At 42.3% G+C, this 20,169-nt stretch overlaps 1 protein-coding gene across 1 annotated transcript in view; it reads left to right on the top strand.

Annotated features, from left to right (window-relative positions):
• The window catches only part of LOC144781954 (cytochrome P450 2A13-like), a 609,250-nt gene that overhangs the window by 103,337 nt on the left and 485,744 nt on the right, over positions 1-20,169 (top strand). The window contains exons 2-3 of the mRNA XM_078661044.1: positions 15,645-15,807; positions 16,756-16,905. Coding sequence (XP_078517170.1) covers positions 15,645-15,807; positions 16,756-16,905 — 313 coding nt within the window. The remainder of the gene's footprint in view (positions 1-15,644; positions 15,808-16,755; positions 16,906-20,169) is intronic.

The following is a 20,169-nucleotide window of genomic DNA, read 5'->3' as shown; positions in this document are numbered from 1 at the left end:
TAAAATACTTTAACAGTATATTGGATAAACATAACTATCAGCCCTGTATCAAAGAAAAACGAATTGTACCTAATGTTCAAACTGTGCAAACATAGTGGCATCCAAAGATATAAAGAAACCTGCACATCAGCTTGGTAGTCACTTACTGTTGGCTCACTCCCTGCTACCATGACCAAAAATGTTAGTCTTACTATCAGGGCTGATCTTACCTTCTACCATCACCACACGATCACTGGTACATGTTACTACCTTTGGAGGGTTTTAGGAAAATTATTTCTTGCCTTGGAATTGAAGAGAGAAGGTTGGTCACCCAGTTTGTAATCACATCCATATGGATTACGAAAAATACAGTTTTGCTTTACTTACCTTACAATCTTATCTGCCAAATTCAGATTGTGCAAAATGTATCTGACACATTCATTACTTTATTTATCTCAACATACTATTGTTAAATCCCAGTTGGACTTCCTTGGTCTTTGTTAGCAGTGAATACATTGATATTTTTAGGACATTTCGCATGGTGAAAACATATCTCGTCTCTTAGCTTCAGCCATACCCTCAGACATGCTTCATTCCTCTTCTCATGCAGTCTTACTCGCATCAATGATCATTGCACAAGTCCAAGCAAATTCTCATTCTTGTTTTGGGCTCCTATACTAAATACACTAGAAATAAAAGAAACTCTGCCCATGTGAGTGCAAGGTGAGCAAACGGCCTATAATAATGCAGGGTGTGCAGCCTGTTGCACATCAAAGACAGGTCAATTGGCACTGCCAGTGTTTGATCTGTACTTTTGCTTTGTGTAGTGATTGATTGATCAATTCGTTGGAGTGGAGTGAATTTACAGTCATTGTAATGAATCAATCAATCAATATCTTTATTTGGATACACATATATAACCATAAAAGTACAGACAGACAACAACATGTACAATTAAAAAGTATCCAACAGCAGAGGGGGCATTAAGAAATTCTGAATAAAACTGGTCCTCCAGTGGTGCAATACACAAAATGATAAAAAAGAGAAATTCTTCAGGGTGTTAGTTTACCAAAAGTTAAAATTAAAGGTTAAAAACAGGGTACAATAAGCATGATTCAGCAGGGGCACATAGAGTTACGGGTGCGCACTGCCACTTTCAAGAAAGAGCCAACCCGAAAGATTAGCTCATCATCTTCCAAAGAAATAACCTTCCCATATGCTGAAATGTAGTCAACCACAGGTGTAGCTTTAAAATATGGTATCAAAAACCTTTTGTTGAGTATTAAATAGTAACTACAAAAGAATAAAAAATGCATCATAGATTGTTTGTGTTGGCTGTTGCAAGGACATGTCTTGTGCTTCTTAAATGACAAACAAATATTGATTAAATCAGGATATGTTCTTGCCATCCTACCAAATAAAACTTTATTGTCTATACCACGCCAGACCAGTCTAAGGTTATCGGTGTAGGGGGACAATTCCCTTGTGCCACACTCTTTGTCATGGATCGACCTGGGGGCAAAACTCAGGATTAGGTTGATGGGGTTGTGATCCCGGTGAAATGTAGGGACTACCTCAGCTTTTAACATGCGATTCTCTAATGGAGGTGTAATAAAAATAAAATCAACGGTAGAGGCCGAGCACCTGCCTCTGTAAGTAGGTTCTATATGTTTGGCTCTTGTAGGTACTGCAGCAAGCTCCATCACATCTAAAATATTATTGGTGCTTATAAGATTTAATAATTGGGTGCTCCTATTACATAATGGTGCCTTATTGGTGGGGTGAATAGCGGGTTAAATACTACTTGGTAACATGACATTAAAATCACCCCTGGACAAATTCCTACCGGGTTAACAGCGCGTTTGGACTTTTGTAGGTTAGAAATGAATTTGAACAAATTAAGGAAATTCATATTTGGGAAATTCTTGAAATCATTATTATAGAAGTTAATTAAGCAGAGCAAAAAACCCTGTTTGTAAATTATAGCCAGAAACGTATCATTATCAGTAGCGAGAGCCCTTGCACTACCACCTGCCGTGATGTTAATCCAAATTGAGAGGCCTTCTACCGGTCGACCAGAATTTGGGGTTGGAGCTACGATGTTAAAACATTTGAACCCTTCCAAAAATAACACCCTTGTGGCCCAAGTCTCCTGAAACAATAAAATGTCCTGTTTTTGGACTAACTCCAGCCAATCAGGCAGGTTCATTTTGGACGCTAGACCTGCGACATTCCAACACAATATTTTAAGAGTGGATTCTACATAGAGTACAGTTGGGGTATCAAGTTCACAAGATGGAGACACAATTGAAAAAGGAACTGACTCAAAAAATACAGACGTTGTCAATGAAGGAGACAGTCAGTCCTGGCTGTCCAAACACGATAAAGGCAAAAATCTGTTTTGTAGGGAGGGGGGGCATTAGGAGGCACACCAGGGAATGTTACCCCCAAAGAGGGTTTGTAAAAGTAGCCCAGGGGTAAGGCCCATATACTTGTGACTATATTAGAAGGGGCCTCCTGTGCCATTAATATTGATTTAGCCACTGACTGATTGCGAAAGTTGATGACTATGCAGTCCCCCTTGAACTCTTTGGGGACTGACCCACCCATCCGACTCTGTGGACCATAATGATATTATCGATAAATGACGCCCTAAACCCTTTGTGTTTAGATAACCAGTCTACACTCTTGTAGCGTAGTTGGTCCCACGATTCAACTTGACTTGTCCTTAGAGGGGGTACACTTGCCAAAACCACTACATAGGGGCAGGCTGCCAGAGGCAGATTTAACACCTCCCTACTACCAGTGGAACCTGACAAGCATGTGGTGTTACTTCACATGATGTACTGCCTACTGCGGAAGTGTTGGTCTGCACCACAGTAGGTAGGGGTAATGAGTTGGGGCATGTTATTAACAAATGGACTTTCTACGCTACCATTGTTGGGGATGCTATATTCTGCGCTGTTGCCCTCAAGCACGAAATCACAAAAATAAACCAATGGGGTAGGATTGGACACACAGGGCAAAATATTAAAGTTAGGGTTTAACACATTATTAGATGGTACAGGTATATCAGTCCTTTCAAATGTAATGGGCGCTGTGGGGCTATCCTGGATGATTGAGTGTGTGTCAGGTGTCTCAGGCTGAGGCGGTGGCAATTGTTCCCTCAAGATGGCGAAATGACTGTCAAGTACATTTTTTACACGCTCAAAAACAGTATCCACAATGCGACTAATGATGACTTTGCCATGACTGTAACTCTCAAGGGAAAACAGGCCGGTTTCAGTCTGGGTACTGATAGAGCGGCAAGGATCCGTGGCTGGAGTGTGCACATGAGCAACAACAGTCTCGGGGTTTGGAGAAGCACTTATCCATGAGCTCAAAGCAGAGCGAGATGAGCTAGGGTGGGTGGGTTGCTTCCTCTTAGCACTATAACTTTGGCGGGCTTCCTTTTGCAATTCACCCCAGTGGCTGCCCCAGGGGCCGTCGGGTTAACCAGAGAGTTTGCAACTGGTAAGGGAGCATCAGATATGATACCATCATGGGAGACCACACAATTGGTGTTGGAACTATCGGGTATGCTAGCATTCCAATTAGTGCCCAACAAATTGGAAGGAAGAGGGGGTACCCCCATGCCGAGGGAAAGGCGCCTCTCAGTCAATTCGATCTCATTAGATACAATGCTGACAGCCCTTTCTAGCATGCTGTCAATACTAGGCGGGCGGGCCTTAGAGGCAGCTGCCCCCTCGCTTACCCATAATTAAGTTGGGCTGATAAGGATGAAGCAAAGTTAGGTGTTCTCATCTCAATAAGTTCAGCAGGACTCCAATGAGAGAGGGGTGGCCCATCCCAGTCTCCTCCCATCGCTGACAAGTGCAGAAGGGCCCGCCCTTGGCCCTGGCTTCGCCCGGGCATACCTGCACGCGGGAGCCCAGTTGCTCTTTTGGACGCGTCCTAGTGCTCTCCGCTGGCGTGGGCGGAGTGTGCACCGCAAGTGCTGCTGGGGCAGGTAGTTCCCTGTCATCTCCCTGGACCGGGAATCAGGAATCCGAAAATGACTGCAAAGGACTCTGGCGGCAGTGGCGGCACCAATAGAGCAGGTAAAGTTAACAAATGTAACTAATGTCTGGGGCAGATTTATCATGACCTTGGGCCATTACAAAGTCATGCAAAGTGATGGAAACCAGTGTAAATTCTTGAAAGGGTATTTAGTTTCCAGTTCAAATTTATTTTGCAGTGAAAAGGTGTCCCTTTTTTAGCTCAAGTAGATTTGTGCTCTGCTTGGAGCCACTGTGCATTACACTGGTGGAAATTAAGTGTTCCAGTGCAAGTCACAATGATTAATAACACAAAGGTCTATCTATTATGATTGCCAGACCAAGCTTTGCATCATACAATAACAACTCCTTGAGACAGGTGCTAATTCTAAAGAAATATTTTTATTTGACCAAACATTTTAAACATTGCATGTTTGCAGTGCTGCTCAATGGTAATACAATGTGTGACATTTTAAAACATATTCTAGGCAGAGGATTTTGCACTGGAAAAGTATACTTACAGAGCTAAACCTATGCTAGACATCACACACATACACACCTTTGCACCATCCTGCCTCAAAAAAGTAGCCATCTAGATGAAAATCAACTCTTTAGTAATTAATGGTGACAAAAAGGAAGTCCTCTTCTTTTGTGGACACAGGACTAGTGTCCTGTTTCTTCACATTCTTTATCAGTGGCTGCTGAGTCTGCCAAAATCTTGGTGGCTAAACTCGATTCCAGGCTCAGATTTGAAAAGCACATTAAGGGCTAGATGTAGGTAATTTCAAAATACCGATTCTAAAATACCGAATTTTACCGAATCGGTATTTTAGAATCGGTATTTGTGATGTAGGTAAAAAATCGGTATTTTTCACGGATTCGGTAAAATTCAGTATCTGCCATTCGGAATTTACTGAATTGGTATTTACCGATTCAGTATTTACTGAATCGGTACTTCCGATTCGATCCTATGGGCCATTTGGCCCATAGGAATGAATGGGAAATACCGATTTGGTAAATACCGAATCGGTAAATACCGATTTGGAAAAAAACGAATCGGAAAGGTAAGAAAGTGAAAATTAGGAGTCAGCCAATCAGGTGCTACCACCCACAACCTCCCAACCAGGAAGTGGCTACACCCAGGCAGCTGGAAGTAATTAGAAGCTTCTGGAGAGGCAGAGAAAGCAGGGCTGAGTCACTGAGCCACAGGAAAACTTTTTTGTGCTTTTAAAGTTTGAAAATGGCAAGCAGCAGTGAAAAGGAACTTCCGGAGAGGAAGAGAAACATTAAATTTAGCACCACGGAGCTGCAGGTCCTTGTGGAGGAGGTGGTTAAAGAACACCAGAAATCGTTTGGAAAGCAGTCTCTGACTGTGGCTGAATATGCCAAAAGAAAGATTTTGCTGGAAATATGGTCAAAGGTGAATGCTGTAGGAGTGACTCCAAGGGACATAGATGACCTGAAAAAGAGGTGGTATGACCTCAGGAGCATTACCAAGAAGAAAATTGCAGAGCTCCACAAAGAGGCAAACAAAACTGGAGGAGGGAAGAACTGTGCACCTCCCCTGACTAAGCTGGAGGAGTTGGTGGGGTCCACCATTGAACCAGAGAGCGTCTGTGGACTGGGAGATGCAGACAGCTCAACCAGAGCTGCCACTAGGAAAGGTAAGACACATGCAGATCAATCACCCCCACCCCATCACCTTCCCTTTTCTCTATGTGGCAAAATTAACCCCACTCCAGTAGAGGTAGTATTATACAGGAGCAATGCATTATGGGACATGTAGTAATTGAAAGGCCTACCATGTCATACAGCACATCAATCAACAAGTTAGGTAAAACATATCAGTCATAATAAGGCTCAGGCAATATGTACAGTGTTTCTGTGAAAATAATTTCATTGTAGGAGCCGTGAGGCAGTAGCACAGAGCTAATGTACGCTTTTATGTCCACAGGCGAGACATCTAGCAGGCGTACCAGGGAGAAGGATGGCACTGCACCACAGGGGGATGACAGCCAGGAGGCCGGCACAAGTGCAGAGAATGTCACAGAGGACACTGGTGCATCAACACCACTGCCACCATTCCAAGAATTTGAAATGTCTCCACATCTGCAGGCATCCCCAGAACGTTCAGGATCCCCTCTGCTACTGTCCTCACCTGAACTGCCTGCGTCACTGCCGCAAACAACACCTGCACCTCAAAAGAGCAGGAGGCATGCAGTTACTCCACTGCTTGAAATGGAAACTTCAGCAGGTGAAATGGAGGAGGATGACACCCAAACCTTGGCTGTGGAAGGAAGCACCTCCACACAGCAGTCCAGTGCAGAGGTTGCCCGTACAGGTACCAGACACCGCAGGGCCAGAGATAGCAGTGCTGCACAACATGTGGAGGGTCCCAGTGTCTTCCGTGGGCTGGAGGGTAGCATGGTGAAGATTCAAAGAATGCATCGGAAGGCCATCCAGTCTGTGCAATGCCAGATGAAGCACCTGAATACACATGCGGAAAACATAGGGGAGGGGAATCAGTGCACTGGTCGATGAGAATAAAGAGATGTCATCAGGTATGAGGGAGATGGCTGCAGGGATGCGGGAGATGGCCACAGGTGTTCGGGACATGACACAATCGGTGCAGCTCCTGTGCACAAAACTTTACCAGGACAGGTTAACAAGGCGCAAGAACAGGCAACATGCGCAGCAACAAACTAAGGAGATGAACCGCCTGGCCACAGCCACTTCCCTTCAATGCAGACGATGCATTAACATGCAAGAGGGACTAACACACAGCAGCAATGAGGTGTCTAGAGTCCTTGCAAGGGTGACCAGTGCTGTAGAGGTGCTGCTTAATGCACAGACAGCACAAACTGCTGCTCTGGATGTACCGGAAAGTGAGGAAAGCACCAGTAGGAGCAGCTTGACAAACCCCCCTGTTGTTGAGACACGGAGGAGCAGCAGGCGCCATGGTGACCCAATACCCCAAACACCCAGTGAGGACAGCCAGCCACTTTCATCTGGCACTGGTAGGCGTGGCCATAAATGACTTATACAGCGCCCACTCATGACCTTAAATGGGAAAGTGAGCCAGGACTACCATTACTAAATGGATGACATTTGTGTTGCACATTTGTGCATTTCAGTACCTGCGTAGTGCCAAATATTAAACTACGTTGGGTGCATACTCCACCTGTCTGTGTCTCTTTACTTACTCAAAAATAATTCTGTGTGATCTCTGCCCGTCTCTGTCTGCCATCGGTTGGTGGCGCTACTCCTGCTGTGTTTGGTTCAGGCAGTGAATGTTCATCATCATGGTCCTCATAGAGCTTAATTCCCCCTCTGTGCCCTTCTTTGTAGCAAGGTTGTGTAACATTGCACAAGTTGCAATTATCTTACAGCAGATGATTGGTGAGTACTGCCGTGCCCCGCCACTTTTGTGGAGGCAGCGGAACCTGCTTTTTAACAGGCCAAAGGTGCGCTCCACAATGTTCCTAGTTGATTTGTGTGCCACGTTGTATCGTCTCTGGCTGCGGGTTGAAGGGTTGAGGTAGGGTGTCAGGATGAATGAGCGGACGGCATATGCACTATCCCCTATATGTAAATGAGAAAACCATTACTCACATGCACATACATCTGCTATATCTATCAGGGTGTGTCACAGTGTCTTACCTACCAGGTATCCTTTGCCAAATTCCCCCCCCCCCCTTTCAGGCATGTGTAGATCCCACTGTTTTGAAAGATGTAGGAGTCGTGGGTACTTCCTGGGAACTTGACCACAATGTCTGTGATTATGTTGTTGGCATCACAGATTACCTGTTCATTGATAGAGTGGGTTGACTTCCTGTTTCTGTAAATGTACATTGTGACAGCAGGTGGGCATATAGGGATGTGGGTGCCATCTATACAGCCGATGACGTGTGGGAAATGTGCAATTTGATAAAAGTCAGTCTTGGTCTTCAGTAGTTCCACGTGTGTGTTAGAGAAGCAGATGTAATGATGCATCCTCTGCATCATGGCCTCTAGGAACTTCCTGAAGAAACGGGACAGGCAGCTCTGAGACACCCCACCTACCGCAGCAATCACCCCCTGGTAACTCCCAGATGCAAGCAGGTGTAGGCTACAGAGCACCTGCACATGAGGTGGGATGGCATACGCCCTTGGGGTTGGGTGCTCCAAAAGTGGGTGCAGGTCCCTGATCAAGTCCAGAATGGTTTGGGGGTGTTGCCTGTACCTTTTCAATATCTCTGGCTCAGTGAGTTGAAAAAGCGTTATCCTCTGTCTGTAGACTTGCTCCTCCCTTCTCCAGACCCTCTCTCCTGCTGCCTGTAGCCGTAGCCACCTTGCTATCACGTAGAATGCCACCATTCTGGTCACAATGTAGTATTTTGGGGCCTTTTTTCATAGCCTGCACCTGGTTACCACAAGCTTTCAATCCATGGCAAATACCGACTCTTAAATACCGAATTTCATGAAATTCGGTATTTTAGAAGTTTGCTACATCTCAAAACTCATTTTTTACCATTTCTTATTTACCGATTCGGTAAATAAGAATTCGGTAATTTCTAAATCGGTAAATACCGTGTCGAATATTCCGATTCGGTAAATTCCGATTCGGTAATTTCCGATTCGGTAAAATACCGACTCGTATTTACCGAATCGGTCTTTTTTGGGCCCCTACATCTCAATATCCAAATACCGGTCGGTAACGGACGAAATTCGGTATTTTCGGCCGTTACCGACCGGTATTTGGCTACCTACATCTAGCCCTAAATCCCTTAAAACCTCCTGCTTCCACCTTTTAGCAATTATCAGGAAGATTATTCCTTCTTTTCTCCTAACATCTTCCTGGAAAAATGTGGTTCAAACTCTCATGACATTGAGGCTAGATTATTGTATTTCCTCACTGGACTGTCTACCAACTTATCTTGTTCACAAAAAGCAGTTAGTTTAAAATGCTTCTGCAAGATCATCTTTGGTTTAAAAAGAAGTGCACCAATCTCCACCCATCTGAAACAGTTAACCTGGCTAACCATTACCCTTTGCTCAGAAAATGTTCTTCAAAACGCTTTGTCTTAGACATAAAACATTATATAGCACAACAGCAAACTCCTACATGGCACCTCTGTTCTCTTGGTATTCTACATCATGATTGCTGTGACCTTAGTCACAACACTTGGTCAAGTCACCAAAATGTAATAAAGTCAAGAAGGGAGGTAGATATATGTTGTTTATGATGGGAAAAGCGTGGACTCCTTTCAGGCTCAACCGAACTATGCAAGCTTCAGAAAGGGGCTTAAATTTAATCTTTTTCTTAAAGAATAATACAGCCTGTATCCTGCTCCTGCACTGGGTAGTGAAATGTTGGAAGGGAAACAGCCTTTACAACTAGGTTTTTACCATGTTGTGCCTTTACCATACAATTTGTAGCACCCATGTTTTTACCATGTGGATGTTTTTGCAACTCATGCCTTTACCACGGATTTAAGGTAAGTTGGGGCGGTGGAGGGGCCTCCCCCCACAAATACATTGTCTATATATATATAAACATTCAGTGGTGATGGCAAACATTGTAAAAGCATATGCATATTAAAAAAATGCGGGGTAACAAAGATGTGGATAAGGCTTGCAATGTATTTCCCTGCGCTGTTTCATCGTACAACCTTCTCAGAAGTGCCTCCACACTGCTTTCTGAGGTTTATCTGCACTTTAAAAATGCACTACATAATTTCACCATGGTAAAAAATATTGTGCATGGTACTAGCCATCCTGTTTATGTGCCAGCATAGGGGATAGTGCAGTAGTAATTTTTTTTTCATAAATGTGGCTTAGTGCTGCTCCTACCCACTAGTGCCACACAGGAAAGCAGTCAACTGTGGTATATTGCACACAAATTTAATAAATTACTTGTGCCAGCACCTCCTACAACAGTTTTCCTGTCCAACTTGCCCACAGTACACTACCCTCTGCTGCCTGTCTGCCTGCTGCACTCTTTTTTGTGCCTCCTCTGGTTGTTTATTGCTCTGTTTTGCCTCTTCTGCTCATTTTTCTGCCCTCTGTTTTGCCTTTTTCTGCTTGTTTTCCTGTTCCCAGCTTTACCTTTTCAGTGCCATTTTCTGCCCTTCATTTTGCCTTTTCTGCCCTCCATGTTGCCTTTTCAGCATATTCTTCTGCCTTCCGATTTGCCTTTACTGCTTTATTTTCTGCCCTCTGGTTTGCACTCTTCTGCTCTGTTTTGCCTTTTGTGCTCATTTTTCTGCCTTCTGACTCACCTTTTTCTACTTGTGTTTTCTGCCCTCTGTGTTGCTTTTTCCGTCTTCTGTTTCGCCATTTCTGTTAATTGTTGTGCCCTCTGTTTTGCCCTCTTCTGCTCTGTTTTGCCTTTTCTGCTTGTTTTTCTGCCTTTTGTTTTGCCTTTTAGGGTGCTTGTTGCTTCCCTCCATTTCCTCAAGATATGGATTTTCAACTGAGACCTTGCATCCCAGCGCACAGATACTCCCAGGAGTCAGCCACGGCCCATGCAGGTAAGAGTGGTGGGGCTGGGTGTGGGGGGGTTTCGACAGATGACGCAGAGGGAAAATTAATTATTTATTTAATTTTCCCTCTTCGTCGTCAGCCAAAATACCCCCCACCCCACCCACTGCCCACTGCTCTTACCTACACGGGCCGCGGCTGCCAGGGGTGACTGTGCCCTGCTTTACAAATGCTGATTGATTGATTGATATTTGAGCAACAATCTGCATATCAAGGCCAATGTTCTACTTCTGTCAGTTGACTAGTCAACTGATGTCCAGACAAAGAGCTCCAAAACTAAATTCAGCAATTGAGTGGTATTTTTTGTTTTTAATTTTCACCTTTCAAAGAATGGAAGAAATGAAGGAAAGGAGGCCACAAATGTATGTTTTATTTCTTTCTCTCCTTATAAAGCTGTCTATTTAGACACCAGTATGTGAAGTCAACTTGTATTATATATTTGTTTGCCTCTTAATATATGCACACCAGCATTTGTGATTACAATTTAAATCTCAAAGTACCATACTGCAAAGAACTAAAAGGGCTGGATGACAGCGTGCCGTCAGACATGGGGTAGCTATTGCTTGCTAGTGCTGTGGTCACATAAACCCTCTTCGTAGGCGTAGGAGCACATCTAATAATTATTTCACTGTACATTATGGGAGTTGCATTTCTGCTGTTTAAAGGGTCTTAACTAAAACTTGAAGTTTAGTGCCAGATAAAATAATAAACAACCAATACACATGGTTTAGTATTGTCCTGCATCTACGTTTGTTTTTTCTCATACTTTGTCTGAGTGAAGCATTGGGGCTGTCTGTTCTGTTCCGACCCTGACCTTGTTGAACCTCGCATTGATGCTGCCTGGGCTAGAATGTTCAGTTTTTTGATTGAGGTATTCACTGCTGCTGTGGGTGCTGTAATGGTTCTGTGTGTGAGAAAAACTTCAAATCTGTGTTGCCTTTTGTACACTGAACAATTATTTATCCATGCTCAGGAGAATACAAGAGAAGTTTATGGAACTCCGAGGTGACAGCAATATCCGTATCATGTACAGCAGGGGGTCCTTTGCCCCGTATAATATATGGTCACAGCATTATCTTTCCCCCCAAGCCATTTTAATATTTGGTGCATAGTGCTTTCATTTAAAAAAGATCATGTTTACAAACCAGAAGAATAAAAATAAAATCTCTAGTGCAAAATAAACACATTATAAAAGATGTTGGATATTAGCTGCAGAAAGATATTGTAATCACTTTCCTAAAAGTCCGTTTTCTTTAACGGGTGCACTAGCTCATAATGTGCAGAAACATGCAGAAAGATTCTAACTTTTTTATAATTATCTCAGTAGTGCAAAAAATAAATATATTGCCATATATATCTCCTTTTTACTTGTTAGTGGAGCACAGAATTAAGAAAAACCTGGTTTCTTTTTCGTTCTTTAAACAGCTGTGTTAATTATGCTCTGTGTCCTGACCTACCTCTCCCCTTGGCTGCTGGCTCTAGTAGCAGGCCTTGTGACATCAGAACTCAACTGTAATAAATTATTACAATTGAGTTCTGTCCATCATTTTTTCATAATCGGCGACTGGGTGCGTCACAAGTCGCTGATTATATATGGGATAAAGTACCCTCTGCTGTACCTTATAAGGATAATGCAAGTCACTGAGGTGTTTCATGGCCATATAGAGGCACGAGGCCGAAGGCCAAGTTCCCATATAGGATTATGGAACTTCGAAATGACGTGCAATATCCTTAACATATACGGCATGGGTACATCATTCCTTACGGTACATGGTCACAACATCACCTTTTCTACAAATCCCTTAAATTCTTGGCGTGTATGTCTTTCATATGAAGGAGAGATCATGTTTGCAAAATATGAAGAATACAAATAGAATCTCTAGTGCTAAAATAAACACATCAAAAATGTGTTGCAACGTTGAGCATCCCTTGTTCCTGATTTACGATGAATAGGAGACTTCATCTGCTCATTAGAAGTTTCTTGCCAAAATTTCTGATCTCAGACCTTAATATCAAGAAAATAATACAGACAACAATACTCGTTTTTTCTAGCAAATGAAAACTTGAGAATGCACCTGCATAAGAAAGAACATGCTGACCAAGCAAAGTATATTTCAAAATCACAAGGCCTTTAGTCAGGCTGATGTTAACTAAACTTTTAAAGATGCAGTTCAAATACATGGTTATACTTGTGCACACATAACTCAAGAGCAAACCCTACGATAGTAAAAGCATACATGATTCATCTTTAGAATATGAGTTTTAGAATATATGCAAATGTGACTTAAAGTATAAATGAAATGTGATTACAGAATAAATCTTCGTGTTAAACAGAACATTAGTGCACACATTTATAGAGCTTCAGTTTCCAAGTGGTTACATTTCATTAATGCATGTATGTGTTCCCACGTTAATATTATTAAGGCACACTGTAGAGATAATTTCAAATCAAAATGCAAATTGCGCATTGTTGACTTGTTAGGGATGGAGTCTAATTTGCGCTCCTCTACTTGCAGAAGGATTCTAACTCTATACAATTGGGCAAGTAGTGCAAAAAATAAACGTGTTGCCATTAATATCTCTGTCCTTCTTTTCAATGTAAAGCTACAAAAAAAGAGGAATGAAAGAAAAGCAAGGTTTCGGTTTTCTTTCTTTAAACAGCTGCTTTAATTCATCTCCAGACCTGACCTGCCTTTCCCCTCAGCTGCTTATTCTGGCGGGACGCTTGTTATATCAGAGCTTAACTTTAATATGCTATAACAGTTGAGTTCTGATGTCATTTCTTCATAAGCAGTGACTGGCTGGGTCACAAGTCACTATTTTTTTTTTTAAATGGATACTTTTTAAACAGAGCTTGCATAATCCTATTTCTAATAAAGAAATTAGAGATCGGTTTTATATAGGGATTGCAGAATTCAATGTATAACAATACAACAAACAGAAGGCAGTTTCTCACATTCCCTAGCAGTGTGCATCTCGCTTACTTAGGCAGCTGACAGGCCGTTCCAGCACTGGAGTTCAAACCAATGCCCTCACTGTCGAGACTGGCAACAAGTTAAAATATATTCCGTAGAAATTCAAAACACAACGCTGTCCGCATCCCATAAAATCTCTGTCATAGTTAATTAAGGACTGGCCCAGCAAAGTCAAAACTTTAAATCTGTTGATTGGTCCAAATTAAACCAATGCATTATTTATAAAAAAATAAAGGAATAATACCCTATGGAAAGAGTGAAAGACGATGGTTATTAAATATATGTTTTACGTCGCTGTAGATCGTATAACAAGTAGCTAAATCCTAAACTGTTTGTTTTATAGAGCTATTTGCCATTAAGAGTCTTTGGGGACTGGAGATTACTAAGCATAGGGATTGATTTAAAAGAAATATATTCTGGCAGGGATGCTATTGGACTAAGGGCCAGCCTGGGTCAGACAGACATTTAGCTTCAAATTTACAGGTGTTAAAGGACCTAATGTAAATTACTTTGGTAAAAGAGATGAGATGAACACGGGTTGAATGAGAGGCTCTCTACAGCATAATGTTGATAGTACAAATAACAGGGTATGAGAGGAAAGGATGAGAGCAACATATTCAATAATAAAAAAAAGTCAATAAAACCATAGATCTGGCCTTTCCAAGCCTGTGTTTTTTTTTGCAAAAATATAAAACAGGAATTACAGGTATATAAATATATAAAATAATAAAAAGTACAAATGGAAAAACATAAACATGGTGGGCATATATTTGCAAAAACATTTAATGAAAAAGACACATTGCAAAAACAGATTTAAAACATAAAATATAGACAGAAAGAAAGCAGAGATTTGCCTACAAGCCCTAGCACTGAAGAGGGCTATTTTCTAGATGGATATGCACATGTGCAAGAGCAAAATTGCATGCAACCATTGTGAAGAGATGTGATGGTTGACACTGGCTGACCCACTTCCCCATGTTGTCGGCTGTAGACCGTGGATGCAAAATATGAAGGACACTTGACCAGACCAATGGATGAAGTGAGCTTATCAAAGCCCTCTCTTTGTACATATATTCTAGTTTAAAAAAAACAATACTTAGGGGAAGATTTACAAGCGACTTGCGCCGCCGGTGAGTCACGTTGCATGACCCACCGGCACTGCAACCTGCTGCTAGATATTTACAAGAACACGTTAAGTCACCCTGCGTGGCTTTACCTGTGCTTGTAAATATCACCCCTGTTCACGCGTGTTAGGGGAGTAATATGGGGGTCGCTGTGGGTGTTCCCAAGCAAAAACCATGTCTACTGATGCATTTCCATATTTACGAGCACTCGTAAATCTGGAAATGCATTAGAATGCTACACCACCCTAGGGGTTGTGTAGCGAGGTGCAACAAGGAGAATTGTTTTCATTTCTCCGCGTTTTTCCTCTTTCAATGCGTGCTGAATTCAACAGCACGCATTGGAAGGGGAGATCACATCAATTGATTGTTTTTGTGCAGGAAGGTGCGACTTCCTGCACAAAACAATCTCCCCATGACGCAGGCATCCTTGCATCATGGTGCAAGGGTGCATGCGCAGGTACATGGCAGCAGTGTGTGTGCCATTATAGCAGGAAGCACAGAGATGCAACATTTTGTTGTAAATTTGTCACATCCTTATGCTTTGAAACAAACGCAACGCAGAGCAGCTAAATGACTTGCAACACAGCGCTGCGTTAGTTTCTTGTAAATCTGCCCTCAAGGTTGCAAAACTAGCTTAATCTGTCTCTAGGCCAACCGTAAAAAGCCTAGTACAGAGAATTCTGTAACATGCGGACCTAACATAAAGAGGAGAAACAATGGGGCATGCTTTGACGCTTTGATGTATGTAGAAAAGTAGGAGAGTCATAGTAGAGGGGGTGGTTATGCTCGCCTGACACTATTTTCAAAATGAAGACATGGACGTTAACAAATACAATGAGTTTATCACGTATTGTCGGCCCCTCATGACATTTCACAATTAGCAGACAACTGTGACAGACTAGATTTTAGTTAAAATGCTGATTCTGTTGTGTTATCTGAGTTTATTGGCACGTTTTATGTAAAGACATGAAGTGGCATTTTTTAAGGGCATATATTCTCTTTTGCAGCTGCGTGATATCTATGGCCCTGTGTTCACGGTTTACCTCGGTCCACGACCTGTGGTGGTGCTGTGCAGCTACGATGTTATTAAAGAAGCTTTTATTGACCAGGCAGATGACTTTATGGCAAGAGGAGCACTTCCGACATTCGAAAGAATGTTTCATGGCCATGGTGAGTTCTTGAAGAAACGGGAAAATTGATGTCAATATAAAAGCAATATAAATATGTGGATTCATAATCTGCCTTCTGGTAGTTTGGAACAAAAACCATAAAACAACTCCTGGAGCCAGATTGCATGCATTGAATCAGGGATTTATCACTTTTTACACACGCATTGCAGGTACTACCGATGCAAACGTTTTTTTATGCATATGTTCTTCTTGATAATTTACCATCAAGCTTAATGCCACATTGTGGTTGCCACTGAGGCCCACATTTATCATGCATCAGCACACAAGGGCAAAGCAACACTTAAGTCAGATTTATCAAGCTATGCAAGCCCAAATTGCATGACCCTGCATGGCTTGATAAATCTGGAGTAACGCAAGCTGCACAAATCACTGCATTGTGTTACTCTGCCCCAGGAGGCTTTCCATGGGTGGTGCATGGGGGATTCCACGCATCCACCCATGATATCTGAAGCATTCTCAGAATTCCCCATGCTGGTAGACCTGGGAATGCACCAGAATGCTACACCTCCCCAGGGGGGGGGGGTAAAACGAGGAGAAATATCTTTATTTCACATTGGTTTTTCCTCTTTCTATGTGTGCTGCAAAATACAGCACACAATAGAGGAAAATACCTCTCAGGGTTGTTTTTTTGCACGACGGTGTTCCTTCCTGCACAAAAGCAATGCTGCTTTCGACGCAGGCAGCCTTGCACCATGGTGCAAGGGTGCCTGCATTGGTGCTAGGCAATCAAAGTGCACCAGCGCAAGGAATTGACAGGAATGCACCAGATGATGTTAAATACAGTGCATTCCTGCCCTTTCCTTTTAAACCAATGCAGTGTGTGGAAGTATGCTAAATCAGTAGCTTGTGGTACTCATGAGTACAAAATGTGGTTTTGGGATAAAAGTCTTGGAAGCAAATCAATAAATGATATTTTTATTTACCACAGGGATTGGGGTCCTCAACGGTGAAGAGTGGAAACAGATTCGGCGTTTTTCTGTCATGACCTTGAGGAATCATGGCATGGGAAGAAGAAGCATTGAGGGGATCATTCAAGAAGAGGTCAACTTCTTAATGAACGAGATTAGAAAAGCCAAAGGTTTTCTGCATTTTTATTGTTTACATAACAGCGTGACTGTCAGCTGTTTAGAGTTTTGTCATGTGGATTGCCTGTATTTCACTCTACTTGATCAGTGTGTGGTTTTAATATGTGAGAGTCTTTTTACAGATGAACCTTGGCTTTAACGAAATATCCTAGTGAACAATATTTCGAAACAGTATAACTCGTCCCCATTGAATATCCAGATGAAATTCTGTCACACTAGACTTATGGAATCTCCCAGGTGAACAATGTTTAATTTCTTTGTCCCTTGGCAACCCCCTCCCACAATGAATACTCAAACCACCTTCATTCTAAATGGAACATGACCACATACAGTGTAGCAAACACTAGGAGCTTCCCAGCACACACTTTGGAGCTTATTTATGAGAACCCTGCATCACATTTGTACAGTTCTGGATTACCAAATAGGCAAAGTAGACCCCAGCCTATGAGCCCCACTCTTTTTAGGGCCACCAAAAACAAATCAAAATATTATTGGTTTGATCTTTAAAAAAATTACACTCAAGCTTTCTTGAATATTGTTTCGAAAAAAATAGAAAAAAATGAATCGACTCGAAGAAGCACAAATGTTACATTAAAACTCTATAGAGAAAATACTATATTAATGTAATGTACCCTTTGAGAACTTAAAGTACATAAACCAGAGAGATCAGATTCACATAACTGTTTGTCTCTTAAAAGCTCATCTTCTGGCAGCTGTCACTTTATAAAAACCCCATGCATTGGGTATTAGGAGATAATTTGTGAGGGAGGTCCGAAATTTCGACTGCCTAGGGGCCTCCACTGGGTTTAATCCAGCACTGCATTTGCACCATGTAAAGTTGGACGTGGGTGATGCAGGATTTGCAAAAAGAATTATGAAGCCACGCAAAGCCACCCTGTGTAGCTTTGAGTGGCCTTGTAAAGCATGCAACATGCGACGCAGTGCAAATCTTTGCGTTACCGTACTCTGTCCCTGGGAGGGGTATACAGCCTTTACAACAAAACTTTTACAACAAACTACCATTACAACGCAACATTTACAACGCAAACCATTACAACGCATAGCGCTGGGGGGCGCTCTAGGATAGGGAATAGGTTTAATGTACTATCCAACACCTTCCCTACTATCCACGGGGACTGGAGTTGGAATAGTAAATTAAACTATTCACTATCCAGCGCCCAAAAGCATTATGCGTTGCAATGGTATGCGTTGTAAAACTTACGATGTAAAGGTAGGCGTTGTAAAAGTATGCGTTGTAACGTCATACATCCCCTGGGAGGCGTTCCATCCACAGTGTGGTGGGTTATCTTACACAATACCCATGGAATTTGACGCTACCTCCAATTTACATAGCATGTAAATGTGGGCAGGCGCCAAATCCGTACGCCTCCTGAGGTGATGCGTAATGAGGTCAAAAAGCTTAATTTCTCCTTGTTTTTCCCCTTTCCATAGAAAGAGGAAAATGCTTTGTAGGATTGTTTTTATACCTTCCTGCACAAAAACAATTCTGCCTGTAATGGAGGCATCCTTTCATCTTTGTGCAAAGGTGCCTACGTTGATGCTAGGCTGCCAAAATGGCACCAGCGTAGGCAGAAAGGACAGGAATGCACCACATTGCTAAAAGCGTTTAATTCCTGCCCTTTCACTTTGGCTTAGGGCAGCAAAGCAAGGTGCCTTGCTGCGCTGCCTGCCTTATGCCAAAATGCCATAAATAAGGCCCCATCTGTACAACAGAACTTCTCCCACCTATATCTTTTCCCTTTAATTTCAATGGTTTGCCTAATTAACTTCTAAAACATATAATTTTCACAATCTATCCATCAAAACACTAGGCATCTCCAATGAATCATTTCTAACCTTTCTTTTCTAGATATTTCCCCTCCCTTTGCATTATTTGTATTGCTATTTAAGACCAGCTGTGCTATGTGCATCCATATATTTGCCAACACATTGGGTAATTAATTACTTCTTTTAGTGTGTCCATACACCCCCATCAAATGCCCCTTCCATTCATAATGATGACCCTACTCTTTTGCGTAAAGTTTTTCAGCACAAACATTTCTTCTTCACTAAGAACAACTTGGGAATACATTCAAAAATACGTTTCTTGCTCGAATATGAATTTACCTTGATTGTATGTTCCTAACTGCATGTGGCATCTGACTTTAGGGTGTTTGGGAATGGGTGCACCGCTCTGGCCATGTCTGCTTTATTGGGGCCAATTTCCCTAGACTATTGTGGTGTTGATATGCTTATCTGGGGGAAGGACCTGAATTTTCTGTTGACTTATGTGTTTGCTGGCTACGTGCCATCCCACCTGTGACCTGTCAATCAGTCATAGTGGGCCTAGGTTGCAGAGCCTGTCTGACCAGGTATTTCCAAGTCAGGGTTGCTGGAGAGTTCATGATGGCGAATTTGATAACAGTGATGCAATTTTTTTCATACATGAGAGTGTATCATTATCAGCATTTGCATTGTTATTATCAATTTCAACACGTTCATTTACTCCCACAATGAGATGCTGCCTGGCATGCCTACTAGTCTGATGTCATATCTGCCCAGGCACGCTTTTCCTCCAGGGCGTCAAGTTGAGAAAAAGGGTATTTAACTTTCAAAAAAGTGACCTCCTGTAGGTAAATTTGAACATTCCCACAAAAGTCAACTCACCTGCTGTCGAGACTTTGTAAGTGCAGGTAATCTAAGACTGCTTCTTTTCTTTAATTGAGCTTGAGGTTGATAGTGGAACCCATCAGTACTAAACTTTGGGGATCCAAACTTACTTTTCGGCATTAGACTTTTACCAAAAGGGAAAAGAATAGGAAGAGAAAGATGGAAAACCTGTCAGAAAGGTTAAAAAGTTAACTAGGCCCTCGCGAAATTTTCAGTTTATTGTGGTTCTGAAAATTCTGGACTCGTGTAATAATTCTGGACTCGAGAATTAAACTTCGTCGTAACATGACGAATTTGGTATCAAAAGACCGAGAATGGCTGGTACACTATGTACAAGCATTTTCGTCATATTCGAGTGACGATTTTACCTCGAAATCGTCATTTGCGTCCTGAACCCTTGGCATCCATTTTGTGTACGGCAGCCATTTTGTGAGTTGCTCTCACATAGGCAAGCGAATTAAGCCAAATTCGATTCCAAAGGACAAGTACACCTTAATTGACTTTCCTGTGACCTGGGCAAGTTGGAACCATTGCCCCAGGCCGAACCTGTTTGGTCAGTTCCTCTCCCAGTGGCCAAACGAGATAGC

The sequence above is a fragment of the Lissotriton helveticus genome, chromosome 9 (assembly GCF_964261635.1).
Source record: "Lissotriton helveticus chromosome 9, aLisHel1.1, whole genome shotgun sequence".
Classification (NCBI taxonomy): domain Eukaryota; kingdom Metazoa; phylum Chordata; class Amphibia; order Caudata; family Salamandridae; genus Lissotriton; species Lissotriton helveticus.
The sequence above is the reverse complement of the archived record's forward strand: the minus strand, read 5'-3'. Positions and strand labels throughout refer to the sequence as shown.